This window comes from Gambusia affinis, linkage group LG11 (genome assembly GCF_019740435.1).
Source record: "Gambusia affinis linkage group LG11, SWU_Gaff_1.0, whole genome shotgun sequence".
In the NCBI taxonomy this organism is placed as follows: domain Eukaryota; kingdom Metazoa; phylum Chordata; class Actinopteri; order Cyprinodontiformes; family Poeciliidae; genus Gambusia; species Gambusia affinis.
The window spans coordinates 24,672,936-24,697,984 of NC_057878.1; the positions used below are offsets into that span (position 1 = coordinate 24,672,936).

General features: G+C 38.3%; 1 protein-coding gene across 3 annotated transcripts in view; it reads right to left on the reverse strand.

Moving 5' to 3' along the window:
- hdac4 (histone deacetylase 4) overlaps positions 1–25,049 on the reverse strand; it is a 120,935-nt gene that overhangs the window by 18,244 nt on the left and 77,642 nt on the right. For all 3 annotated transcript variants that reach the window (XM_044132333.1, XM_044132334.1, XM_044132335.1), the window contains 14 exons: positions 24,162–24,268; positions 23,269–23,388; positions 22,757–22,970; positions 21,546–21,766; positions 16,411–16,692; positions 14,857–15,043; positions 14,194–14,327; positions 13,088–13,190; positions 11,945–11,991; positions 7,400–7,507; positions 6,038–6,093; positions 5,872–5,959; positions 2,638–2,757; positions 2,467–2,564 (listed from right to left, as the gene is read on the reverse strand). In XM_044132333.1, coding sequence (XP_043988268.1) covers positions 2,467–2,564; positions 2,638–2,757; positions 5,872–5,959; positions 6,038–6,093; positions 7,400–7,507; positions 11,945–11,991; positions 13,088–13,190; positions 14,194–14,327; positions 14,857–15,043; positions 16,411–16,692; positions 21,546–21,766; positions 22,757–22,970; positions 23,269–23,388; positions 24,162–24,268 — 1,885 coding nt within the window. The remainder of the gene's footprint in view (positions 1–2,466; positions 2,565–2,637; positions 2,758–5,871; positions 5,960–6,037; positions 6,094–7,399; positions 7,508–11,944; positions 11,992–13,087; positions 13,191–14,193; positions 14,328–14,856; positions 15,044–16,410; positions 16,693–21,545; positions 21,767–22,756; positions 22,971–23,268; positions 23,389–24,161; positions 24,269–25,049) is intronic.

Below are 25,049 nucleotides of genomic sequence, written 5' to 3' on the forward strand. Positions count from 1 at the left end.
TTTCTGAGGAGCACTAATTGGGCGTGAATCAGAGGCTATGTATGCAGAGATGAAAAAAAGACGGTTTGTTAATGAAGGGGAGGGGAGGGTTTACGACTGAGCCTTAAGCGACGAGACATCCTGAGAAAAGCGGTTAGAACATTCAGAGCTGTCGGCTCGGGTCCAATCCGACTTTACTGCGATTAGAGTCACTTGTCAGTTATGCAGCGTCATCTATTGTTTGGGATTGTTTGGTTTACCTAGCAACAGGTGAACAACAGTTGTCTACAGCTTGTTTTTTTGTGCTTAGAGATTTAAAGATAATGTTTACTATTAATCAGAAGAGATAGGAAAAAAAAAACTACTAAAATCACTTCTGTAGGATTTAGGTTATGAAAGACGTCAAGGTGCAGATAAAAACTATGACATCACTGAAACTATATTCTCATATTACTTTTATCAGATACATTCAGATTCACCCACCCTTTGAAATGTTGCCTGAAGGAAATATAAACTGTCAAGTAGATGCAGTCGTTTACATCAAACCGGCAAATAAAAGGTTAAATTGCAGTGGTTGAAGGCTTTCCCTCTTCGTTCATAAAAAAAAGAGAGTAAAAAAACTCAGAAGAGAAAGAATGAAGAGAGTGAAAAATACACACACGCACGCTTACACTTCAAAGCCCTGTCATCTGCTGCTGCAGAGAGCTGTTCTGAATTAACTTTAATTCTCCTTCTCTCTCTTCTCTCCAAGTTCATGGTAAAGAGAGGGACTGGGGGGGAGGGGCAGGAAAACAGAGAGAGAGAAAAAGAGAGAGAGAGACGGTGCTTCTGGTTTTCATTAGGACCAATTTTCTTATCTTTTTTTTTTCTCTGTGCTTTCTGGAGGCTCACACTTGATCCCCTGCAAATGCAACGTGGCGCAGGCCAGCAGAGGAATGGAAAGGTGCCGGCTGCAGGGCACGCACCCCCATCCGGCAGATAGAGGGGGGAGGAGAGAAGAGCGGGAGAACCAAGATACGCTGCTTTAAAAAAAATGGGACTGAAAATATCATGTGTTCTGTTTGTGGTTGTACAGAGCATCACAAACATATCCATCCCCTTTTAGTGTGATTTCCTGTGGGGATTTTAAATTTTATGTGCTTTTATTTTCAAGAACCATTGTTCACTACAACTTTTCTTTCAAGCTCAGTTGAATGATGAGGCGCATCAATATTTAAGTTTTGCCAAAGATTCTCAATTGGATTTAGGTCTGTACTTTGATTGAGCCATTCAAACATGAAACTATAATCTCATTTTAACCATTTCACTGTAGCCGTGGATGTATGTTTGGGGTCAATCTCCTGCTAGAAGTATGCGCTAGAAGTATGCACTGCAAAATCACAAAATATTACCAAGAATATTTTGTCTAGTTCCTAGAGCAAATATCTCGGTATACTTACAATAAGACAAAACTAACTTACAAAATTCAAGTCTATAATTCCTTAATACCTACTGATAAATATATATTATTTTGATCAGGTTCCACTGGCAGATTTTGTCACCTATTATATAGGAAAAATGTATTGTTATAACTGACAGTGAATGTCAGTTATAACAAATAACAAATAATCAGTGTTATAACACTGTCAGTTATAACATTCACTGTTATAACTGACAGTGAATGTCAGTTATAACAAAAAATCAATATTAGCAAAGTATTGACTTAAGACAAGTTGATACATCTAGCTGAAAACTTACTTGCAAGTTAGTTTTGTCTTATTTCAAGTGTATTGTACTGTTTGTACCAGAAACTAGACCAAGAATACGATTTTGCATTTTTGCAGTATGAGAACCTGAAATAGCTTTTTTGCTTTTGTGTTCCAAGTTAGCAGCATAAATCATAAAATATATTACTTGTCAGCTGTTGACATGCAGACAGAAGGGTTGAAAGGGAAGAGTAAAAAGACGTGCGGTGACTGAGAGCAAGCAGAGCTCTGATGTGCATTAAGAGGCTGAGGTGTGCTTCCAGAGGTTGCGTGCCGACGGCTGTGATAAGATGGTCAGGCCGGTCAGTTTGATGCTCCAGCTTCAGACCAGATGGACGCACAGCTGAGAACATGGACTCATCTTCAAAGAGCCCTGGAAGGGATCCAGTCCCGCCACGTTCAAGATGCATGAATCAAAAACGGGTAGGCGACATGTAGAGTGTGTGTATGAGTGGGGGTGTGTTGGCATGTGTGGAAGTGTTGAGGGTAAGTGGGAGAAGTTTTATATTTAGTCCAAATAGAAGCCATGAGGTTTGGGTTGACGACAAGCCCCCTGCCTATTCAATGGCTCCCAGCAGATAATATATTTTTAACTTGTGGTGAATTTTTTAAAGCCAGAGCCAAAAATACAAAACACTGCAGCTGGCATTTCTTTGTTTTTCTCTGAAATAGATCCAGGAAGAAAATGAAAAGAAAAGATCAAAGCAACTGTCAGTTAAAGTTGAAGGTAATGTTGATTTACCTGAAGGCAGCCAGATACTCTGCGTCCCCCATGGGAGGTTCAAGGCCCCCAGTAAATGCCATGTTCACATTGAAGCCCACACCTGCACCGCTGCCCACCTGTGGGGCATAAATATGTTTTAATGTGCAGAAATGTAAATAAAACATTGGAAGACGAAAGATTATGACGGACCTCATCTGGAGCTCCACTGCCGGGAAAGAAGTTCCCGTCGTCATAGCGATGTAGAGAAAGATACAGAACACTGGGGTCTGTGTAGAAGGCCTGCTGGGTCCCGTTGCCATGGTGAACATCCTAAAATGATTAGAAAAGAATGCAGGCTAAAGCAATCGCAAACACATTTTTAACAACAAAGTTATTATTATGAGATGACATAACTGTTAAAATTGTGCAGCACATAGTGATACGGCATTCTGTATATTGATGGGCACCTTTATTTAAACTTTGAAGAAGAACTCAAAATACATCATCAATTAAAAAAAAAATCCTTGATTATAGTACTGTAATCTCATAATGTATATTTTGAATTATCCAAACTAGAGATTCACCAATCTCATATTAACATCAGTGTCTGTCCCGATATTGTAAAAAAAACCCTCTACATCAAGTATCGGTGCTCGATCCATAAGCGAAGATCTATTTAGTGTAATTCTATGCTTTGTGCTTTGAGAAACATCACGTTTTATCTTTTATTTTACATTATATTTAGAATTAGTATTTGTATTTTCCAAACTATTTGAAAGGTTTACTAGAGTTTAGTTTGACATGTTTGAACAAGGTAGTCAACCATTTGTTTTCATCAGTTTCAGTTTCTTTATTATTTATTTTACATTGGCTGTTACGCCCATAATAGAACCGCCTGAACAAACTAAATGTTTATGTTTATGTTTGACCAAGTTTATGAAACTACTCGTTTATTTAAGTGAGCTATACTGGTGAAGTATTGTCTACTAAATTTGTAATTTAGTACGATTAGATCTGTGTAATTAAATAAAAGAAACATTTTCAGTCAATGTAGCACTGTTTTCCTGTATCGGATCGGTATGAACCGGTACTAAACCCAAAAATCTTTATCAGCATCGGAAGTGAAAAGAGTGGATCGATGGATCACTAACCAACCTTTAATGCTTTGATTCATTTATTTAAGTGGGACCAGGCAACATAATGAACGTTAAAAAGTGACAGAATTGGAGTGAATTATATAATAAACTACCATTAAATGATTAACAATAACAGTCGACTCAGGATGACGACATAAAATCATGTTTAGTATGGTGGATTTGTAATGATGTGGGTCTATTTATATTCAAAAAGGCCCTGGGAAAGTTGTTAGTCTGTATAAACTCCAGAACGTTTGTTTATATAAAGCCATGAATGGTGAATTAACTTCATCATATAACAATAAAACAAAACAAACTATACATATTTATTGCTGAGTAAGTTTAAAAAAAAAATCTATTTATTTAGGGATTGTTTAAACAACTTCACCAGGGCTCAATTTAAGTGTGGCTCAAGGAACCTATTTAACGGTTGCCATGGTAGTTTCCTCCCTTTTCCGGGATTAGTTATTACAGGATGACATTGCACAATACGCTTTATTAGTCAGGCAGAAACAAAACAAAAACAAAAGACTAAGCCTAAAATGATTAGTTACTCTGACACAAACTATAATATCCAGAAACCATTCTTAAATTATAAGAGGCTGAATTTTTTGTTTGTTTTTATCTATAGTTTATTATGTTGGAGATCAGACAGCGTAAATAAATTGTTTATCAACAGTTTTGAAGGGAAAATTCAGAGTTTAAATGTAATGGGAGTAAATTAGAGGTTTTTGTGCATACTGGATGGTTTGTGGTGATTTCAGAAAAATGTCTTCCAGCATTGACAGACTCCCGGTGTAGGTGTGTTGGCACCCTAAATGAATAAATAATGTTTTCATAAACTTTCCCCATGAAGGCTCAATCACATTTAACTAACTGTATAGAGAGAGAGTAAATGTCACACTGCCACTTAGCTGTGGCTTTTGAAACAGTCTTTAAAGACTCAATAAAACACTCATCGTTAATAGCTGCTTATTCTCACCAACAACATGGCATCAATTAAATGATCTCATCTCTTCAATTTAAGAGTGATTCGAAACACAAGAGTGTAAGAAATGTTGTTTCAGCTGGAGGAAAGTGGCTTGACGACGACGCTCTGCTCTGTCTGTAACGGACAACGAGGAAATGAAAGGGACCTTCAACGGGCTTTAGGAAATAACCATAACCAGCCGAGGAGTAAGGCTCCTGGACATGAGGTGGCCTTTGTCATATAGATCAATGAAAGGAGAGGATTTGATCTGAACAAAGTAAAGGAAGTGAAGGTTCAATTTATTTTTCTGAAGTGTCGAGATAAATTTGCAAAAGGTGGTGGAAATGTACTGACAAACCATGAGACGTAAAATGAAAGAGTAACTAAAGCTGTCCTGTTGGAACTAAAAACCACATGTTATTTGGTGGCAATCACCAAGTGGATATTTCTTGTTATCTAAGTGCTTAGAAAGACACTGTACATATTTTAACAGTGCTACCATTAATTCACAATGTGCTTTTCCATAGTTTCTTGCAAGAATGAGGTGTCTTTTCTCATGTAAAACAATTGGACCATTTGCTGATAAATTGTATTTTAATAAGATTCCACAATTATTTAAGTACAACATATAAAATGGGTTAGTACTCTTATTTTCCCCATAGATCCACCTTCTCACAAATTTACAACCCAAGAACGAGGAAGGTTCAAGACAGATAATTAAAGATGTTAATAAGCAGCAATTGTAATAAAGCAGGAAGCTTATCAGGTAAGAATGTGTGTTGCATTTAACCCTCATCCACAACTGTGACAAGTGAAACAAAGAAGTTATTTGTAAAAGAAAGTAAATTTTTTAGCTATTTTTCTTCATTGCTGATGGATTATTCTGTTGAAAGTTGTTGCCAGTACTAACAGGACAACAAATTTGATTTGAATGTTGCCAGATATTCATCACAAGTCATAATATACCACAACGGAAAATGACAAGTAAATCAAGCTCACTACAAATATCTTTTAAATCCCTGGGTGGGGTGCTGATCTGTGAGGTCTCAGACATTTCTCCTGCCTTCTGGGTTCTCCCCACATAAATCTTTCACTTATGAACACACACACAACCTGGAGAGTTTGCTTCCACTACTTTAATACTTAATGGCCAAAATGTAGCAAAAGGATGCCTAAGTTTCACATGGAGTGTCATCAATTCAGCAACTTTTGGCAGAAATATTTTTTGCAAAATGCATGAAGGTAGGTGGCTGCAGAGTATTTTTAAACAGGTGTAATTTTGTAAATCAAACAGGGAGCAAAAATGCAACCAGTTTAATTTTTGCAAAGGCTACTTACCCAGTCAACTATGAGGATTTTGCTGACATTAAGCCTCTGCTGCAGGAGCTTGGCTGCAATGGCGACAGAGTTGAAATAACAGAAGCCCCTACAAAATAAAAACAAAATGGTGTTATCATATTTAAAATCTGAAATCAAACGCTTATGTAATCTGAAAACTACTCACATCGGTGTGCTCTCCTCAGCGTGGTGTCCGGGTGGCCGAACTACAGCAAAACCATTCTGTAAGCAAAAGCAAGGTGGTCAGGAAGTGACAAGTTTGAACCTGACCTAGAATCAGAGAGCAGAAATGTGTGCCCACACACATAATGCTACACTGGCTAACTTGGGCCAGATTTTGGATGCAGTGCTCACATCAACTGTTCTAGGAGTTTTGCATTGCTTACAGGGACAGTAGACAGACGTTTGGGCTGATGCAGAGTGATACAAGCTGGACTAATGATGTTGAGTCAGCTGCTGTGCATTAGCAACCAGCCAGATGATTACTGAGGTGACAAGAGCCTCAGCTGGTCTCAGGACATTTTACCGTTTGCATGAAAGTGAAAGTAAGCGCAATGATGAGACGGAAGGGAGTTCCTTCTCACTGCCAAATCCAGACAGGAGAACGGCTATTGACAGAAAAAGATGTGTGAAGGCCGGAGAGTGGGTGTGCTCTTTGAGGAGCTGTTGGTGCAGGTGGAACTTGGTCGTTAATTTGGTAGTGGAGGATCCTCTGAGGGAAACTTAAACGGGAATGTGTGTGCACAAGTTGGACAGTTTGCCAAGTCCATACCCAATAACTTAAAAACGTAGCTGTTTCCCTTTCAAGCAAAACACAACTTCCTTTCATTTCAGTCAGATATCATCAAGTATCTAGCAGAAGAACGGATCAAGTTGATGTCTGAATGATCTCAGTCCCAGGGAAAGAACTGTGTGGGTATCCGCATGGTGTGCTACTGTCTCACTCTCAGGAATGTCATTAGTCTGCGGTGTGGTGGTGCTAAGTTAACACCCTGTGTGCTGGCTGCTCCGCAGGTGGCCTTGGTGTAAGACTAATAAAGGAGGCCTGTTAGTGGGGCCTGCTGGCATTTGCAGAGGCTGCGCGCGAGTCTCCCCGCTGCGTTCAAACAGTAAGCAGCCCCTCCCGAAGACCCATGGAGGCTGGGTGGGAGGGGGGTGCAGCATCACAGAGTGGGGATGTCTGTCTGGAAGGTGCTAATGATGAAGCAAAGGTGTGACTGGGTGCAGCATTGTTTCTGATAAGCTTCTGGAACCAGGTTCTCATGTAAATGATGCAAATTTAATTCAACATTTAATTTGGTTCGTCATTTTTAAGAAATCTCAACAAACTTTGCTTTATGCCCAATTTTCTTCTTCCCTACATATATATATATATATATATATATATATATATATATATATATATATATATATATATATATATATATATATATATATATATATATCTGGAAAACACAGAAACGGAAAACCAATCGTCGTGACACCCAGCGTCAGCAAGCAGTCAGGTTGAAGTTGACTCTAAACACACCTTCAGCTCTCCTGTTGCTACTTTGAAAACCAGCTCCACCACTGAGCCAACGGCCAGTCGAGCAGCCGTGGACGAATGGATCTCATTCCAGATTGTGTCACTGTCCACCTGGAAACACAAAAATATTTGTTGTTTAAATGACATTTTAACATGAGAAAAAGAATACCGGGCGTTTTCTTTTTAAAGTTTGAAGTTGTTCAATTTTGTTGTGATTTTGGCCTGGTGAGACCGGTTGTCCTGTTTTCAATTCTTTCTTTGCAGTAGATTCCTTTTTTGCTATAGTCCAGTACTAGCAGGGGCTTCGACGGCCCTGTATAGGGTTGGCCCCTTGCTGTACCGTTTTGTTCTTTTTCGTCGGCTCACCAGGTCCAACTTTCTGTAAAATAATTTGGGGGTTTTGTTTTTTCTTCTCTTTTTTTGGGACACGGGAACGTGAGGATATTTTACTCTGTCTTTTTTTCCCCTCCACAGAAAATCAAAGAAGCTGAAACAAAAGAAATGTTTGAGAGAGTTTTAAAATAAAATAATTTTTTTAACCCTAATTTTTGCGTACATGTCCTCAAATATGTTGTGTCCTTTTTGGATGTAACAGTTAACAATGTAAGAACAGACACATGGATAATAAACTAACTGTAACCTGCAAACACACATATACACTTGCTCTATTAAGAGAGTAACATACAATAGAATCGCTATCTGCTTGCAATTTATTTTTTGCAGATTTGCCTTATATTTTTCTGTCAAACACAAGTCCAAATTGTTTGTGGAAAAAAATACCTACGTTTTTTCTAGAACACATCTACAATATTCAAAATAAATTCTAACTTGAAAAGCTGAAATATGAATCTTTGCTTTCGATACTACTTGATTGAAATTGGTTGTTATTTATAAGGAAGCCAGGAGCACTATTCATTTTCCTTGGTGCTGATTGGCTGAACCCCTAAGAGTGGAGATACGTTAACTGTGACTGTTAGTTTCTGTGATAAAGCAGAGATGCATATTTAGTTATATGTGGTGTTTGAATTGTTAAGATACAAAATTCTAAGCATTTTTAGAGGAGGTCTGGAGTGTTTCGCAGGAGGTTATGGTCCTGTGAATACTGGGGGTCCAACTTGTATATCCAACGGTTGTAGAAACACATAAATATATAATAAGGGTATTTTACACATATACACAAACACTTCAGGACGTAAACTCATAACAACCGAAAACACATTTAAAATCGCTTTTTATACGTCATATTTAAGGATCAGATTTAGTCGTGCAGTGTGTCTGCTCTGGAGAAACTGGAACAAGCATTTATTGGGAGAATACAATGAACAATATGCTCATAAACATATATTTAGAAGCTTATTCAGGCACTTGCAGAGTTTTAATTGAAGGTCATAACTTGTAGTCATAATGTAACATTGCACAGTGAGCTAATAACAAAATAAGTCTGTCTGTTACTGCTATAAGAGACATTGTCCTTAATTTACAGTGTGCCTGGCATCGTCATTTACTACAACTGTATAGAGAGCGTAATTATAAGAGCTGTTGTTAAATAATGAAAAATTTATTTTGTTTTTGTTTTTATGGTCGGAAAGAAAAAAAAAAGTCTCCCAGCTTGATTGTTCGTGCAGCACGTTTGTGTGTTTGTGTTGGAGGATGCTGAGCCTCAGATTCACCATGCAGAGGTCAGGGCTGATTAATGCTGAGGCACGTCTGGCCCTCAGCCCCCATACGCAAGCATGTACACACGCTCGCTTTTCAAGCCAAGTGGAGCACAATGCGTTTGGTGATTGATTGTACACAGGGCTGCACAGAGGATAATATATACTCCCTCCATCAGTCATGGCAGATACTGCGGGCAGATGGAGCGCATGATAAACACAGAATGAAGAAGCTGGCAGAGGAACAGAAGAAACCAGAAGGTCTTTGTGTCACACATGTGCAGAGTGGCTGAAGGAAGAGATCTGGGAAGACCAACCAATGTAAGCTCTTCTAAACTCACTATGTTAGTTTAAACCTGTCAGTTGATAGATGTAGCTGAACATGAATATTTTCCGTTTATTCAACTACTTAGTCCAACAGCCGATCAGCGGACAGCGTTCAAGCCAGTTGGTCCGTCTTTCCTCCTTTCTCCATTGATGGGACTCATCAAGTGTGGATGATTGCTCCATAATAACATCCCCAGCAAGAGCCAAGAAAGACTCCATCATGAAATAAAACTGCTAAGCATTTACTGAAGTCTAAAGAAACAAAAACAAAAAGAAGTGAGAGATTGGAACTGCTGGGGAAAATCTAATGGATGCAAAAGAGAATAAAACATTATGCCCATGAGAAAAGCTAGTTAAGTTTAAAGGCCTTCAACTGCAATGTCAGCTCCTAAATTGTTGAAGATTAATTTTGGTCAACTGTTGTTCATACATTATTGTGGCATTGTCTTCATGACTCCAAAGCAGTAAAGCTTTAGCTCTTTGAAAGATGAAATCTCATTTGAGTCTAGAATCTTTGGTCGACTCAATAATTGCCAGGAGCAGAGGTCTTGTGGCTGCGACATAAACCCAAAGCAATAGCACTTCAACACCAACTTGGCAATTTAGATAGGCTGCTTGCGCTGATATGCTGTGTTTTGTGTCATTAAAATATAAAAACTTTGTTGATTCATTTATGTAAGGAAGATGGGAGCCTGGTGATTCTTTTCATTAAGAAGAACGGAGCTGGTCAAAACATGGTCACTCAAGAGTGTAGTTCTGGGGATAAAAGGTATTAAATTCAATCTTATCCTCAACAAATGAGGATAAGATTGATACCGTTCAATGACAAAATCACATTAATGGGTTAGTCCATAAGGTGGTTCCAGTCCCAAAGAAGTAGCCTATTGATCCATTACATTGTCAATTAAGATTGTCCAGACATTGTTCTGATAATTATACTCTATGTGTCAATTCTATGCATTTCTCTTAGTGTTGCACTATTGGGGCTAAATTAAAAAGCTTTTTAACTCATGTCAAAAAAGTTGGGTCAGTTTTTGATACCTTATGGTGCAAAATCAACAATACCTACACCATTGAAACTTGAACTGGATAATTCTCCACTGAACAGAAATTGGGAGTGATTTGTTATTGGTGATTTGTTACTTGTGAAACTTTTATGTTGAGGAAAATATTTGGATTCCTGGTTTTCCATTTTATCTACTTCACACAAACTCCATATCGATCTCTTGTCATGAGTTGGATGTGTTGTTATGTCCTTCCTGGCAACTGAATTTGGAAATAACCTCCTAAGCATTTCCAGATTGATATCTTTCCCTCTTGGCATCGTGTCCACCCTCAACTGTAAGCTTCAGAGCAGAAAAATACCAAAACTTCTGCATTTATAGAGTTGCTCTGAACTGATGACGACCAATTATTCACATGCATTCGAACAGCAGCACCTGACTCGTAGTTTCCCTCTTCAAGCCTTTGGAAGCAGGATGACTGTGTGTGTTATTAGTCCAGACAAAGACAGAGTGAAAAACAAAGTGAATAAAAGGGGAAGTGAATTTAAAACACAAATCAGTGTAATGATGCTGTACTGAAGCTGAATGATGCAGTCAATTTATTGTTTCTCATGTTGATGTTGCCTTCAGCAGGGGAATTAAGAGAATAATAGCAGAAAAAAAACTGAAATGGGAAGATTTGTCAGAGCCATGAAAGAAAGGGAATGTGCTGGAATAATAAAACGAAGAACCTCCACAAGCTGACAGTCTAATGTCAGACACCCCCTCCTTCCTCTGTAAGCATGTGTGTATTTGTGTGTATAACTTGTATAACGTGTATAACAGGAAGACAACAATTTGGTCCCATTTGCCATTATAAAGAGCAGATCTGCACAGCACTCCAGCTCCCTTTTTCCTCCCAAAGTTGAGAGGAAGTGAAATTTAGGCAGAGATAACCTGGAGGTACGTTCAGGCTTGATTGGGCTTAAAATTATTAACCGTGTGAAAAACACCAGCAAATACCTAGCTGTGATTACATTGGGTTTGGAAGTGAGCTCTCAGAGATGTAAATGGGCACCAAGATCACCAGGAGAGCACACAAGCATCCAGAAAAACACAATCACCGCCTCCACCAGCACACACACAAAGACTTATGAACATCTGGTTATAATTGTAAGCGCAGCGGAAAGGCAAGCAACAGCTTTTGTTTGCCTCTACTCCTTGAGGGGCGGTGGTTTTGTGTGTGTGTTTCTGTGTGTGTGTGTGTGTGAGAGAGAGAGAGAAATGGGAGCATTTCTGAATCCGTGGGCCAATACGGAGAGCGTGGGCAAGCGCCGCTCAGTTGTTTCAGTAATATTGCTACGATACTGAAACTACTGCCATCTAAGTCAAACAAGTCAATCTAATTGCCGATTAGATGATTACATGTCTACAAACATGACAGCTTTTCTTCTAAGTCAAGCAGCATAGCTTATGAAAACTCAGGTTTTCAAGAAACATCAACCACATAAGTTAACAATGCTTTAACTAGACAACAAATGTTTGTAAAATCTATTTTTTACCAGCAAAAATGAGTCACCTACCCCAATGCCTCCACATGGTAACCTCACAAACATGGGATTCACAGAACCTGAAGGAGAAGAAATAGATTTAAGAAATGAGACGGGGGTAAAAGGTCAGCAGGTGAAAGGAAAAACTTTGGGGCCACGAAGGCCCAAATGAGCACATGACCTGCTAAAACTTCACATTTGACTTTCTGACCTTATCTAACAGCAAGAGTACACAAGGGGGGATGCTTTAATTTGAACAGGACAAGAAAAAAAGATCTCCTTGACCTCACAATCAACGGACTCCTCAGGGAGAAGGCCAGAACGGGTTCTGTTCTGCCACTGAAGGTCAATAAACAAAGATTAGCCCGCTAATTTACTTGTACTCCAAAGAAACATTTGGAAGGACGACAGTTTCTTTCAACAACCCTGATTCTGTATGTCAGTATTTCTGGAAATCACCTTTTCCACACTTATTGACACTAATAATAATGGCGCATAAAATTAAATTAATTTTTAATGAAGAATCCATTAACTTACACTTAAGAAGCTGACATCTAATTTAAAGCCAGCGGGCAAAAAAATGTAACATCTAGATCATCCAGAGCCTTGGTCTTCTCCTCTATGCATCTCACTCTGCAGGTTTTCTACATGATTTAAGTTTGCGGGCTGAGATGACAACAGAAAACGAGGGATTTTGTGTCATTCCAGAATTTCTGAAGTGATTTATAAAGATATTTATATTTATTCTTCTTCTGAAAAGCCCAGTAAAAGACCCAGTGATGAACAATAATTCTTTTTATAGAATCAGAAAGACAACTACTTAAAGTGACCTGATATTTTTGAGATCATGATCCCTTAAGACATTTGGAAGAGAAACAGGTCCACAGCATCACAGATCCTTCTGAACGGTTTAAGCATTAAAATAGATTCCTTTAGCAGATGTCACAGATTAATAACAATTACAAGTGGAGGTATAAAATTATCTATGTGATAAAGTCACAGGACATGATGGTTGACTGTTTATAAAATAAATGTTATATTTAAATACAATGACGAGAAATCGTTTTGTTTTAGAGACAACTTAACCAGTAAGTGGACTAATTAAAGGTTAAATCTGCAGGTTCAGGCACAGCATGTGGGTCAGTTTGGATGCACTGGTCAGGATGCATGTCTTACAGTCTAGTTTCTGTCTCAGCGGGTTGGTTCCGTACAGCTGGACGTGGGCCTCAGAGTGGATCGTCTGCAGCTCCTCCTGTGACGCCTTCCTTCCACGGATACACTAAAACCAAAGGAGGAATCGAGTTTGAACACAGAGCCTCTGATTTTTGACAGGAAGCAAATCACTGCAGCTTCAATTCCTTCAATTAACCAAATATGTATAGATATATGAAGACTAAATTGTATGAGGCACTCAGAGAGATATGATTACAACCTTAACTTCAAAGTGTTCAAGTTGAGGTAGTCTGATTAAAGACAAATGTCAGATAACCAGATTAGCACTGCCCTCTACTGGCAAAAAAACACAACAGCAAAGTAAAATCTGAGGCGCAAGAAATAATTTTGACCTTTAGCTTTAATTTTTTTGTCTGTTTGATCATTAACATGACTTTTAAAAACAACAAGAAAAAAAACATTATGAACGTGATTAGTTTTGTTCAGGGTTACAAATTAATTTTTATACAGTTCTATTCAGATACACAAAGAAACAAATAACTTAAAAATGTATTAATATTTCAATGGTAAAATACATACATATATTAAGTTGTAAAATAACAAAAAACAGGCTAATTAAGAACATCAGTTTTAAGTAACTAAACTCAATAATTTGAAGGAGGAGTTCACATTTAGAATATTTAAACACTTTTCTAGGTTTTCAGGACAAAATTAGACCCACTTCTCCTAACTGAATCAGTTTTTAATCATTCCGAAAACTAATTTTAATCCAGATTTGAACACAGAAATGCCAAAATTGATCAAACTGAAAAATGGCTGAACATTTTTTTCCCAGATTAAAGTAAGATTCCAAATTTTTAATAAATAAATTAACAGCAATTTTTAAGATTTATTTCATTCATTCAGGTTTTTTTTTTATCATATTTTGATCACTTTGACCATTTTGGGCTTGAACCACCGATTTAAACCAAAACATCGATTTTGATATCAATTCAGATGGAAACCAAATTAGATAACAACAAAGCTATAGCTTTTTTAGGATATTTTAAAATTTCTTTGCTTATGTAATAACATATTGGTCATTTTGCTGAACGTAAGTGTGGCCTCACCTCACACTGAGCCCTCAGGCCTGTTTCCTGCAGCCGGGACCAGATACTCTGAATACGGCCGGCATGCTCAGGATGAATAGTGGCGTTGCCGCAGATACACTGATGTTTCTGCATCAAGGAGTCATACACTAGACCTGGGAGACAGATCAAAACCGTAAAATGCTCTCCATTAATGACATCAATGAAGTAATACTTATCAGAAGACAATATATCTTCTGGGTTTAAAAGGTTCTGAGAAAATCTAATCTGAGCCTTAAGTTTACAAAAACACAAAACAGATTCAATATGTGTAGCAATAACTTCAATTGTACTGTTTCAGTCATTCTCACATCAGTGAGAGGATCAATCATACACATGAAGCAAAGGGATTAAAACACAACAATAGAATATATTAAAACATGAATACAGTGATGTTTTGGATGCAGCCAGATTTTAGTTTGGTTCTAAAACAAAATGTAATATTTAACAGGCTAGCTGGGGCTTACAGATGTTTTGCCATTTCTCTGAGGATTGCATGGTCTGACAACGGCACAAATTTGTCGACATGAATTTTCTTTAATTTTTCCACAGAGGTGGTTGTTGTTGACTTGGAAGATAAAAAATCTTTTGTGTTTCTGCACACTTGAAGGTAAACACATTATTTTTCATTTGTGTTGTACTAACCTGTGGTGAATCGGTGCTTCACTGGAGGCTCCGAGACGACAATGGGGAAGGAAGCGGAGGCTGGGGATGACTGCGTCCGGGACAGAGGGCGGTGAGCAGCAAGGCTGACCGGTAACCCAGACGCTTCCATGGAGGCTCGGTAGCTCCGCAGCTGCTGGATCCGCTGCTGCTCCAACAGCATCGCCTGCTGCTCTCACACACAAACACACTCTGTTAAGCCTCTGAACAGCTGGGCTGCAATACTTTTCTGATACCAGAAGATGGCACCAAATACTTCCACTTTCTAAATGTAATATTGCACAGAAAACGTGGATTTCATTTTTTATTTTTTATATTTTGTTCACAAAATAAGTTTTTGGTTTTGCATACAAGCAAAATCTATGTCCATTTTCACTGAGAGTGTGAATGCATACCAAAGAAATTGCATTAAGTTACCATCGATCAAACATTCAACATTTCTTCTGACATTATTTGACAGCTTTGGATCAAAGTGTTTAAAAAGTATCAAGATTCACCTCATGTAAACATTTTAGTTCCCATTTTTTGCTCTTACTGAGTCTAAGTGCTGCATCGCACTGATGGGTGTGTCTGCCTGCACTACTCTACGGGCGCCATGGTGACAGTGAGAGGAGTGCCTGATTGAATTTGGCTGAGCAGAAACAGGGATGGGCTGGACCGATGAGGACACCCTGTCCTGATTGCCTGGGAACGTGGTCACAAATAGACAGAGTAATACGGAGATTAGAAGCGTACGTTGGAGAGATCCGAGAACAAATAATGCTGAGCGGGAAACCTTAATGGTTGGGTAAAAAAGTATTTGTGTGGGTGGTGAGCATTTATATTTCAAACTTGCTTAAGTATAAGACCAACCTAAGAGGAGTGTGGGGTAATTTTACTATTTTACTTATCCGGCATGCATAATTAGTTGTTTCTGTGCACTTAAACAAAATTAATGTTGCTAAAAGTATGGTAAAAAGCAATAAAAAATCTCAGCAGATGGAATGTGCCTTGCTAATATCGGTGAGGTTTTCCATAATAAAATCAGCCACCATGTTCACAAGCTCTAAAGAATTTTCACGCCATCGCTTGTTTGGGTGAGATGAATGATACAATTAAAAGTTGGTGGAAGAATTAAAGAGGAACTCTGGAGCTCAACAGATGCAGCTTTATTTTAGTAATTCTTGAAATATAAGAGAAAAACCTAAATTAATGCATCTTATAGCTGCAATAGCTCCTCCATGGCCTTTACGAGAGCAAGGTGGGGGAAGTTTTATTTATTTATATGCAAAGAAGAAATTTTTGTTTGTCACTTTTTGTGGCCCTGAGGGATCCAGCCAAATCAAACAACTATTGAATCAAACTCTGAATCTACAAACAAAACCAAATATTCATTATCCTATCTAAGTCATCCCTTTTGCAACTAAAAGGGATGCTTCATATGCTTCATATAATGAGACACTGACTACTTTAAACTATGATCGCTTTCAAATAAATTCAGACAGAAACATTTTAAATGATTTTTGATGTTCTGTCTTCTTTAGTTTTCCATCTTACTTGTTTGAACATGAAGTCCTGCTCAGCCTGTCTCTCTCTCTGGTCCCGTTGTTCCCTCTCTTCTTGCTCTTGGAGGTCTGGTGGTTCCTGCTTGATGACCAGACCCCGTATCAACCCTGTTTCTGGCCCAGACGAAGTGGATGATGACGATGAGGATGAGGTCAGTCCCTGGTGCTCCCTGAGTTCCTCTTCTGTCTCCTCTGGGTGACTCTGATGCTGCCTACCCGGCACAGAGGCTCCAGAGCTGGCAGCTGACACCTGATCGCCAGGCTTGGACATGATCTGGAGAACGAGGAGAAGTTTGGATGAAGTTTGAATTTTAAAGGGGCAGTGTTATATGTGTTTTCCAACCACATAGTGCCTTTAATGGCATAATCAAGTAACTATGTTACTCTTTCAAATTGAGTCTCTGTCTCCTTAAGAAACTCTTATCCTTTCTGAAACTCCATCTTCAGGAAGTCATCACAACATGGCTCCTCTGTTAAGCCTTTAACAATGCTTTTACCACCATTACACTGAGAAGTTGCTTGTATAATAAGCTCAGCAGATGTGCAGTTCCACCAGATGTTTGACATTTGATGCTGGTTAGTCTGAAGGACCTGAGTGGGAGAGTCGCGGGAAAAGGGTGCTCTGTGAGTCGGAGGCTGGGAGGTTTGCAAACTGCATTGGAGGAATTTCATCTTTGAAGGGAGCGCTCGTGCCTCCAGGCATTTTGCACAGCTGATTGGTTGCCACAAGAGATCAAAGGAATGCAAAAAAAGAATCAAAACAATACTACAGGTACATTATAACATGATGAAAAGCTAAAAAAAAAAAGTCGCTTTGACATAATACTGCCCCTCTAAAGCCACCTGAACTAAACCTGCACCTGGACGGAAAAAAATCCCACCAAAATCTGATGGGCTACATTAGAAAATTTTGTTGTTATAAAAACCTTTAAAAAGTGGATTTCTGAAATAAAACTGCATGAATAAAATATATTCAACAACATTGTGTCCAAGAGTAATCTTTCATTCCAAAAATAACTGATCAATGAGGTTAAGCTCAAAAACAACGCAAGAGACCTTGAGTTTAAATAAACATAAAACTAACATTAACCAGACAGAGATAAACCTGATCTGTACTCTGAACCCCAGACCCAGAAATATACTTCCGTTATACCCCCAGATTCATGGACACGGGTTCGATCGACAGCCTGCTTGTAAACCTCTCTGTGTGTGCTTCACCTTTTACTGCAAGAGTCCACTAGAGAGCATACTAGAGTCAGAATATGGTGAACTCCCAGAAGGTAAAGTTGGGAAAACTAGAACAGGGTGTAGCTTATGCAGCAGATTCAAGAATCTTAGCAGTTACATACTTCACACTCTGTTTATATGAAACATTTAAGGACGTGCTCAACACATCCTCCAAAAAGACATAATATACAAGGAAAGACTCCTAAGAAGTAATTAAAGGCAAATGTGTATTTGGTCCACATCAACTGTTTATTCTGAGCCCTGTGACAGAATCCATCTGCCTGCTTGTAATTTCATTTTTAAGGTCACCTTGTTTGAACCCAGAAAAACTGAGCTAAGGGGCACGAGGGAGAGACGCAGGGAGACCACAGGAACTGCGGAGGGGTGACTCTTGTAATCTTGTTGTGGCAGCTGTCCCCGTCGCTGTCGTCAGAGAACTCAACCTTGATGTGCAGGTCATGATTGGACTGGACCAGTTTGTGTGCAGGGATCACACACACATCCACCCAAACACCCACACACACACACTTGGCTGGCATGCTGCCCAGGGAACAGTCTATTGACGTCAGAGAACAGGCTCTTGCCTCATCCCAGTCCCTCTTCTCCAAACAAACTCAAAACACTCAACCAGTCCTGCTGCACTGATTCTCAATCTTCTTTTCTTTCATGTTCTGCTCTCTTTCCCTCTTTCTACTCCAGTTTTTTCTTTTTTTTCTACTGGACAAAAAATAATTGCTGGGGTATGAAGAATAAAGGGGCAGGCGTTAAATAAGCCTGTTAAGTAAGCTGGAAGACGAGGACAGCATGCAGCGGAAAGAGAAGGTGATTTTATACACAAACACTTGACACTTGTTGACTCAATGTATCCATCTCCCTAACAGGCCTGTACTTGCACATCAATATCACTTGACTATATCACGGTATTGCCTTAGCCCTTTCATGTAATTAAGAGTGGAAAGCAAGTTCGTGTTGGAGTTTTTCCAGGATTGATTGCTTCAGTCCCCCAACTCACTCCCTCTAACTCCCACACCCTTTTTTATTGCTGGCTTGACTAAAATGTGGCCCAGCCAGCAAAGAGGTTGCACATAAGGTTTGCTTTAGGTTCTGTGAAATACAATGAAAGTAGCAGTAACATGCTAACATGAAACAGTTTGTAATTCCAGTGCAAAGCAAATCCAGCAGCGACCACACCGTTGAAATTAATTTGAATAATTAAAATTTGATTCAAAGCAGCTGCATATGAATTCAACCTGTTTGTAAAACTGGTTGAATTCACATTCTTATTACTCTGGTTCTAAATGAACAAACAAAATTTTACTAGCAAGAAAGTATTCAGCCATAGTTAGCTTAAATAATTAAGTAGGAAATACAAGTTCTCCAAGTACTTCATTTCTGTCATCTGTGGATTTTTTGATTTTTTTTGCAAAAGTAAAAAAATACAGAAAAAGTGTCAATCAAGAGAAAAATATTGTTTGCATCTGATCTAAAGTTTCTTGTTTATAATCTAAGGTCATTACTCTAAAGTAAGCGAGACTATGTGTAGAACTTTAACATACAATTTATCCCCAGAAGTAATGTGATCTCAATTAGATATTTAATAATCATCTCCAAAATAGCATTTGAGAATAAGGGATAAATTTTAAAAATATGATACAGAGAGTACCATGTTTGACTTCTGTGTTGGCTGAAAATAACACACAATATTTGAAAACATAATCCAAGGTTAACAGTAAATTATCAAAATAGTGCAATTTTTATGACTGTGATAATTCCAGTTCTTATAAGAAATATTCTAGTATGAACATTGAATTGTTTATTAACAAAAAAATGAGTCAGTGAGATTACAATGATGTTCATACCAGAATAATTAATAAAATTATTATTATTATTATTATTATTATTATTATTATTATTATTATTATTATTATTATTATTATTATTATTAATTTATTTATTTATTTTACTCATATACTAAATTATGCAAAGAAACATTTGGTTTAATGTGATAGTAGACAATATATGATTTTTAAAAACTATCTTGTTACAGAGCTATAATATGACATTCTAGTGTCATGTTTAATGAGAAACGCAAAAAATCCAAATAAAAATAAAGGTTGGTTGTTGTTTAAACATGTTACACAATATGGGAGAATAGTTAGCAAAAAAGAAGCAGCATATAACTTTAAACTCTGTGCAGTTATACCATGATCTGAAATATTAACAGAAAATAATAATAATAAAATAAGTCATATATTTTTTGACTCATTTATATTTTGCCCATTCTGTTGAGCTAGAGTGGTTTTTGTTTGCTCAACAACTTCCTTTTAACATAAACTTTTGATGTGTGTGAATTATATCACAGCAGTAATTATTTACGAAAGAACCGAAACATAAACCCTTGTTGCATCCAGAACAAAGGCATACGCGTTCACTCCAACAGATGGAAAGCAAACATGGCATAATCTACTCTGGACTAAATTATGGTCAGACATTTGAGGTTGGTATCCAAATGAATGCCTGTCGTAAAAATCTAATGAACACTCATCTGCGTCAAACCGTCACACAGAATAAAGGAAGGGATTCCACTTCACACATGGACAGTAAAATTTAAGTATGCACTTAAAAAATGCTATGATTATAAATCACGGTTTAAGGATTTTGCAAACCTCCCTCCATGAAAACATTTTCAACCGTTTCAAAGTAATCAACAAAAAAAGCTGCCATGCAGATGACTTTCAATAAGGCAAAAGTTAAATTATTGTTTTAGAATAACTCCAACTGGCAATACACACAAGACTTAGCTTGAATACAGCGCTTTGCAAAAGTATTCACACTCCTTGAACTTTTTTGCATTTTGTCTTATACAATTATTTTGCATTTTACAGGGATTTTAAGAGATAGACACACAATAAACAGTTCACAAATGTGAAGAGAGGATATTCACATTCTCCACAGTAATAAAATTATTAAAAAATCTGAAATTTACTCCTGTTTACTCTGGTGCCCCTAAATAAAACCAGAAGAGGCCTAATTAGTAAATAGAAGTCTCCAGAGGACAAAATTAACAAAGAGCATCACAAAGACCAAGGAACAGAGGAAGTAAGTTTTGGAGAAGTTTAAAGAAGACTTAAATCAGACACTGAAGTTTGATTTTTGCAAGTAAGAAAATAAACTGCTTGGGAAACAACACGAGCAACTTTTAATCTAGCGTAAAAACAACCTTAAATTGTACTTGAGCTTCACTTAATTAACATTGAGTGTGGAAGCGCAGGGAGCAACGTGCAACCAGAGAACACAAAGCAATGGACTTTATTCCTTGAGGAACTTCAGACACACACACACAAACGCATCTGCACCACAAACAAGCATCTCCTCCCGTCACGCTGCATCTCTCTCAGATCGCACAAACACAGACTTCCACAGCAATGCAGTGAGTCATACTTCCTGTTTGACCTTAAATGGTTGCGGCTTCCCTCCACCTCGCACGCCTGGTTGCCACGGCAACGGTAGGAAGCAGGGACACGAGCACACAAAAAATAAAAAATAAGACTAAAGACTTGCTGATTGATGGCTGATTCATCCGGCTTGCGGACGGCAGACGAGACTCAAGCACATTAACTGAATCATTTGCAGGTGATTCAAATGCACTTGCACATGAAGTACTGTGCAGAAGTCTCCAGTCGATTCTATTCAAATGCTGCTTCAGAGGAGACAGAGTTTTTCATTTCATTCAGGTTTCTTTTTCCTCATACAGTCTGGAAAACTAGTCTGTAAACACAGACATTATATGTGGTTTGAGATATTTCCTATTTGCACCACTATAACTTGCTGCCTTTTCGGTCTGAGACAGGTGTGTGATTGCTTTTTTTGAGAAAGTGCGCATTGGACATGGTGAGATACCTTATTGATGATGTGCTGCTGTTGCTGCTGCTGTTGGAACAGTTGCTTGTGCTTTTCCAGGAACTGCTGATGCTGCTGCTGGACCACCAGCTGCTGCAGGGCCTGCGCCTGTCCGCAAGGCTGCTGAGGCAGAGGGGCCGACTGGGTCCTTCCCAGGGGACGGTGGCCCCGTACCAGCTTGGAGACGGTGGGAGACGGGAGAGGCAGGCCACCCAGACCGACTGTGGAAAAACAAAGAAATACTCTTATTGCTGAGCTGCATTGAATTTTATTTTGCAAGCTTACAGATGGACTAAAGCTCATAAAACAGGCAACCACCGGGCGTGCTGTGGTGGCGTAGGGGTTAGCGTGACCCACGTTTGGAGGCCTTGAGTCCTCGACGCAGCCGTCGCGGGTTCGATTCCCGGAACCGGAACATTTACCGCATGCCTTCCCCCCTTTTTTTCCCCTTTCCTGTCGGCACTAATTTCAAATAAGGGACACTAGAGCCCACAAAAAAGACCCCCTGGAGGGGAGGAAAAAAAAAAAAAAGAGGCAACAACCAAACATACTTGAATTTAAACTGTAAAAGTGATTCTTAATATTTTAAAATATCATCATCAAAGTTTAGTAAATAAATTTAAAAATTTTACATTTTATAAGTAAGTTCACTTCTCTCAAATTCATAAGTTTTAAGTGTGTCTATATAACAGTTTTGATGCTTTTGGCTTAAAAACTAAAAAATTGTTTCACACAAAATAAGAACAGAACAAAATATCAATAAACCAATGAAGAAGGATAAGTCACAAACGTTCATTAGTAAAGAAGTTGGCTGTTTTCCAGAACAATGGGAAGTTAAGTGGATGAACAAAAAAGCATATAATCAACTGCCTTGAGAAAAATTTGAAGCAAATCTGTTTCAAAATCTCTGCTGGCAAAATTTAAGAATCTATGGAGTATTATCAAGAAGATCCAACAGAACCAAGAGAGTAAAATAAGCTTCCTTAAAACTTCAGTTTTTAATTGTCCTAATATCACAATTATTTTCTCTGTGAAACTGAATTTTACATTTTTACAACAATAAACATCCAAAATATGTGACTTTTCAATGATCGTTCCAATTCTTTCCTATTTATAGGAAGGAAATAAACAGAAACATACTAATGAGAAAAAAGCTGAGATTTTAAGATGAAAATAAGAAGGTTTATATAAATGTTGTGGTGGCTGCTGACCCATTGAGCCGTGGCTCTGCTCCATTAGCACCATGTGTTGAAGGAGGGGGTTGTGACCAGCTGCGCCCCCTCCAGGCCCGTCCCTGTCCAACGCCGACGAGGCCAAGTAAGACGGCAGGTGGGAGGTGGGCAGAAAAGCCGAGGCCAATGGAATGCCCGGCTGTAACGCTGGCAGCGCCAGATGAGTCTCGCCATCTTGGTGTCCCGATACCACCTACAAAAGAGATGGAGACGGAAAGACACGAGAAGACAGAGAAGAAAAGAGGGAGGCAGACAGTCGGAGTGGGAGAACGGTCAAAAAGTGACATGTGGGCAGAGAGATGGAGAGAGATGGCAATGCCAAAAATCTGATATACTGTACACCCACTTGCCAAAAATACAACTCAGCGACTGTTTCAGCAACCGTTAATTCTGTAACAAACTAAATCTGTTTCCTGTGTTTTTAAATTTATTCCTTAAAGTAACAATCAGGACAGTGTGGGTTATTAATGCTGGTTAGTTTGTGTACTCACAGAGTTTGCAGGGCCAGAGGCAGGCAGTCCTAAAGTGATGTTGGGCAGAGAAGGTGAGGTGTAGAGAGACAAATGGCTGAGTGAACCATCCCTGGTAGCCAGCCTCTGAATCAAAGAGGCCTGAGCACAGTACAAACCAAAACAATCTGTTAACAGAAACCTTTATCACAGATAGTTACACTGACTTTTGTTTTCTACAGTTCTAAAACATAAAAGCAAAACCAGAGGTTGCTTTATTTTTCTTTCCTCTAACAGACAAGTTTTTTTTCTTCCAGAGACGTGAAGAAAAGCTTTTGTACAGAGTTCAGAAATTACGCTTTAATTACATCCCTGAGAGGTCACTGGTTATTTGCCAGTCAAATATCAAAAATTCTGAATGTTTTTTTTTTTGTCATGTTCACTTAATGCAGTGAAAGTGAAAAGTCCCATTTCCTGCTTGTCAATAAACACCAATTTCTGTGAAGCAATTTCTATAAAAATCAAATAAAGGTCGTAGACCTAGTGTTTCAATGTGTGAATGGGCAAACTGAATCACTTCTTTATTTTCTATTTAAAACTGATACCAGAATCGATGGCTATGCTGAAAAGAAAATGTGAAAAAACCTAGCAGGAGACATTAAGACTGAAAGCTCATTCAAAAACTGTTGTTAAAAAAGAAAATTATTATGAAGATAATCACTAAGGCAAACAAAAGAGGATTTAAAAGAAATATTATAAAACTTGATGAACAAATAAATGGCTTTGTAAAAAAAATAAAAAATCTAATCTTATTATAACCCAAGGTTATAATGACTCTGTGGTCACTATGACGATGGTCTGTGCATTGCATAAATCGGGAATAAATGTGTATCTGCAGTCAGAGGGATGCACACGTGTGCAGCCATGCTGTTTACCTCTCCTGGGCTGGTAGAGATTGGGATGCCGTTTTCACTGGGGATGTTACTGGAGCTGTTGTTGGGGGAACTGGGGCCAGAGCCAGGCGCACTGTTGCATGCGGAGTCTGTAATACACACAGCACAGAAACAGATAACAGAAATGGATTAATATGCTGACAAACAGCTAACTGTTGACTAATGACTCTACCAGAAAATTATATGACTTTTAGAAGCTAAAGCCAAAGAAAATAATTCATTGCATGATTTTTTTTTGAACAAGAAGATTCAATTTAATGCAATATGTCACTGGATATCATGCTGATAGTGCAAATCTAATTACAGATTTTCCCTGTGGACCATCTGCAGAGATTGTTCAGCTTTAATAATGTTATCACTGTTTAGTAATTTTCCTCATCACGTCATCTTCTTAAAGCAATAAATAAAGATAATAAATTTATAATGACTACAGTGACATCACTTACATACAGCATCAACTTATTTTGGTATCTTAACAGATGCAGGAATGTTTAGCAATTGGTTATCATGAGAAAAACTGACATTCACGGTGGCATCTATGGCTAGGATTCAGACCTTTTAAGACTTTTTAGCAAGACATGTGCCAGCCAACATTTTAAAAACCATCTCACAGAATTGTGTTTTGTTCAACAACCAATGTGTTTTTCACCCCTTATAGAGATATTCAAAGAGAAAGTGAGACAGTACTGGTAGCTGCAGCTCTCCATCATGTGTTCCCATACAGGAAGCAGCTGAATTTTAAGACTTTCAAAACAAAGTGCCTCTTTTATCAAACATGAAGACATTTTTTTTCTGCAAGTTTCTTCTGCAAAGATTTAAATGGAAGCAGCAGTGAAATATGAGCTTAATTATCGTTTTTTTTAATCACGA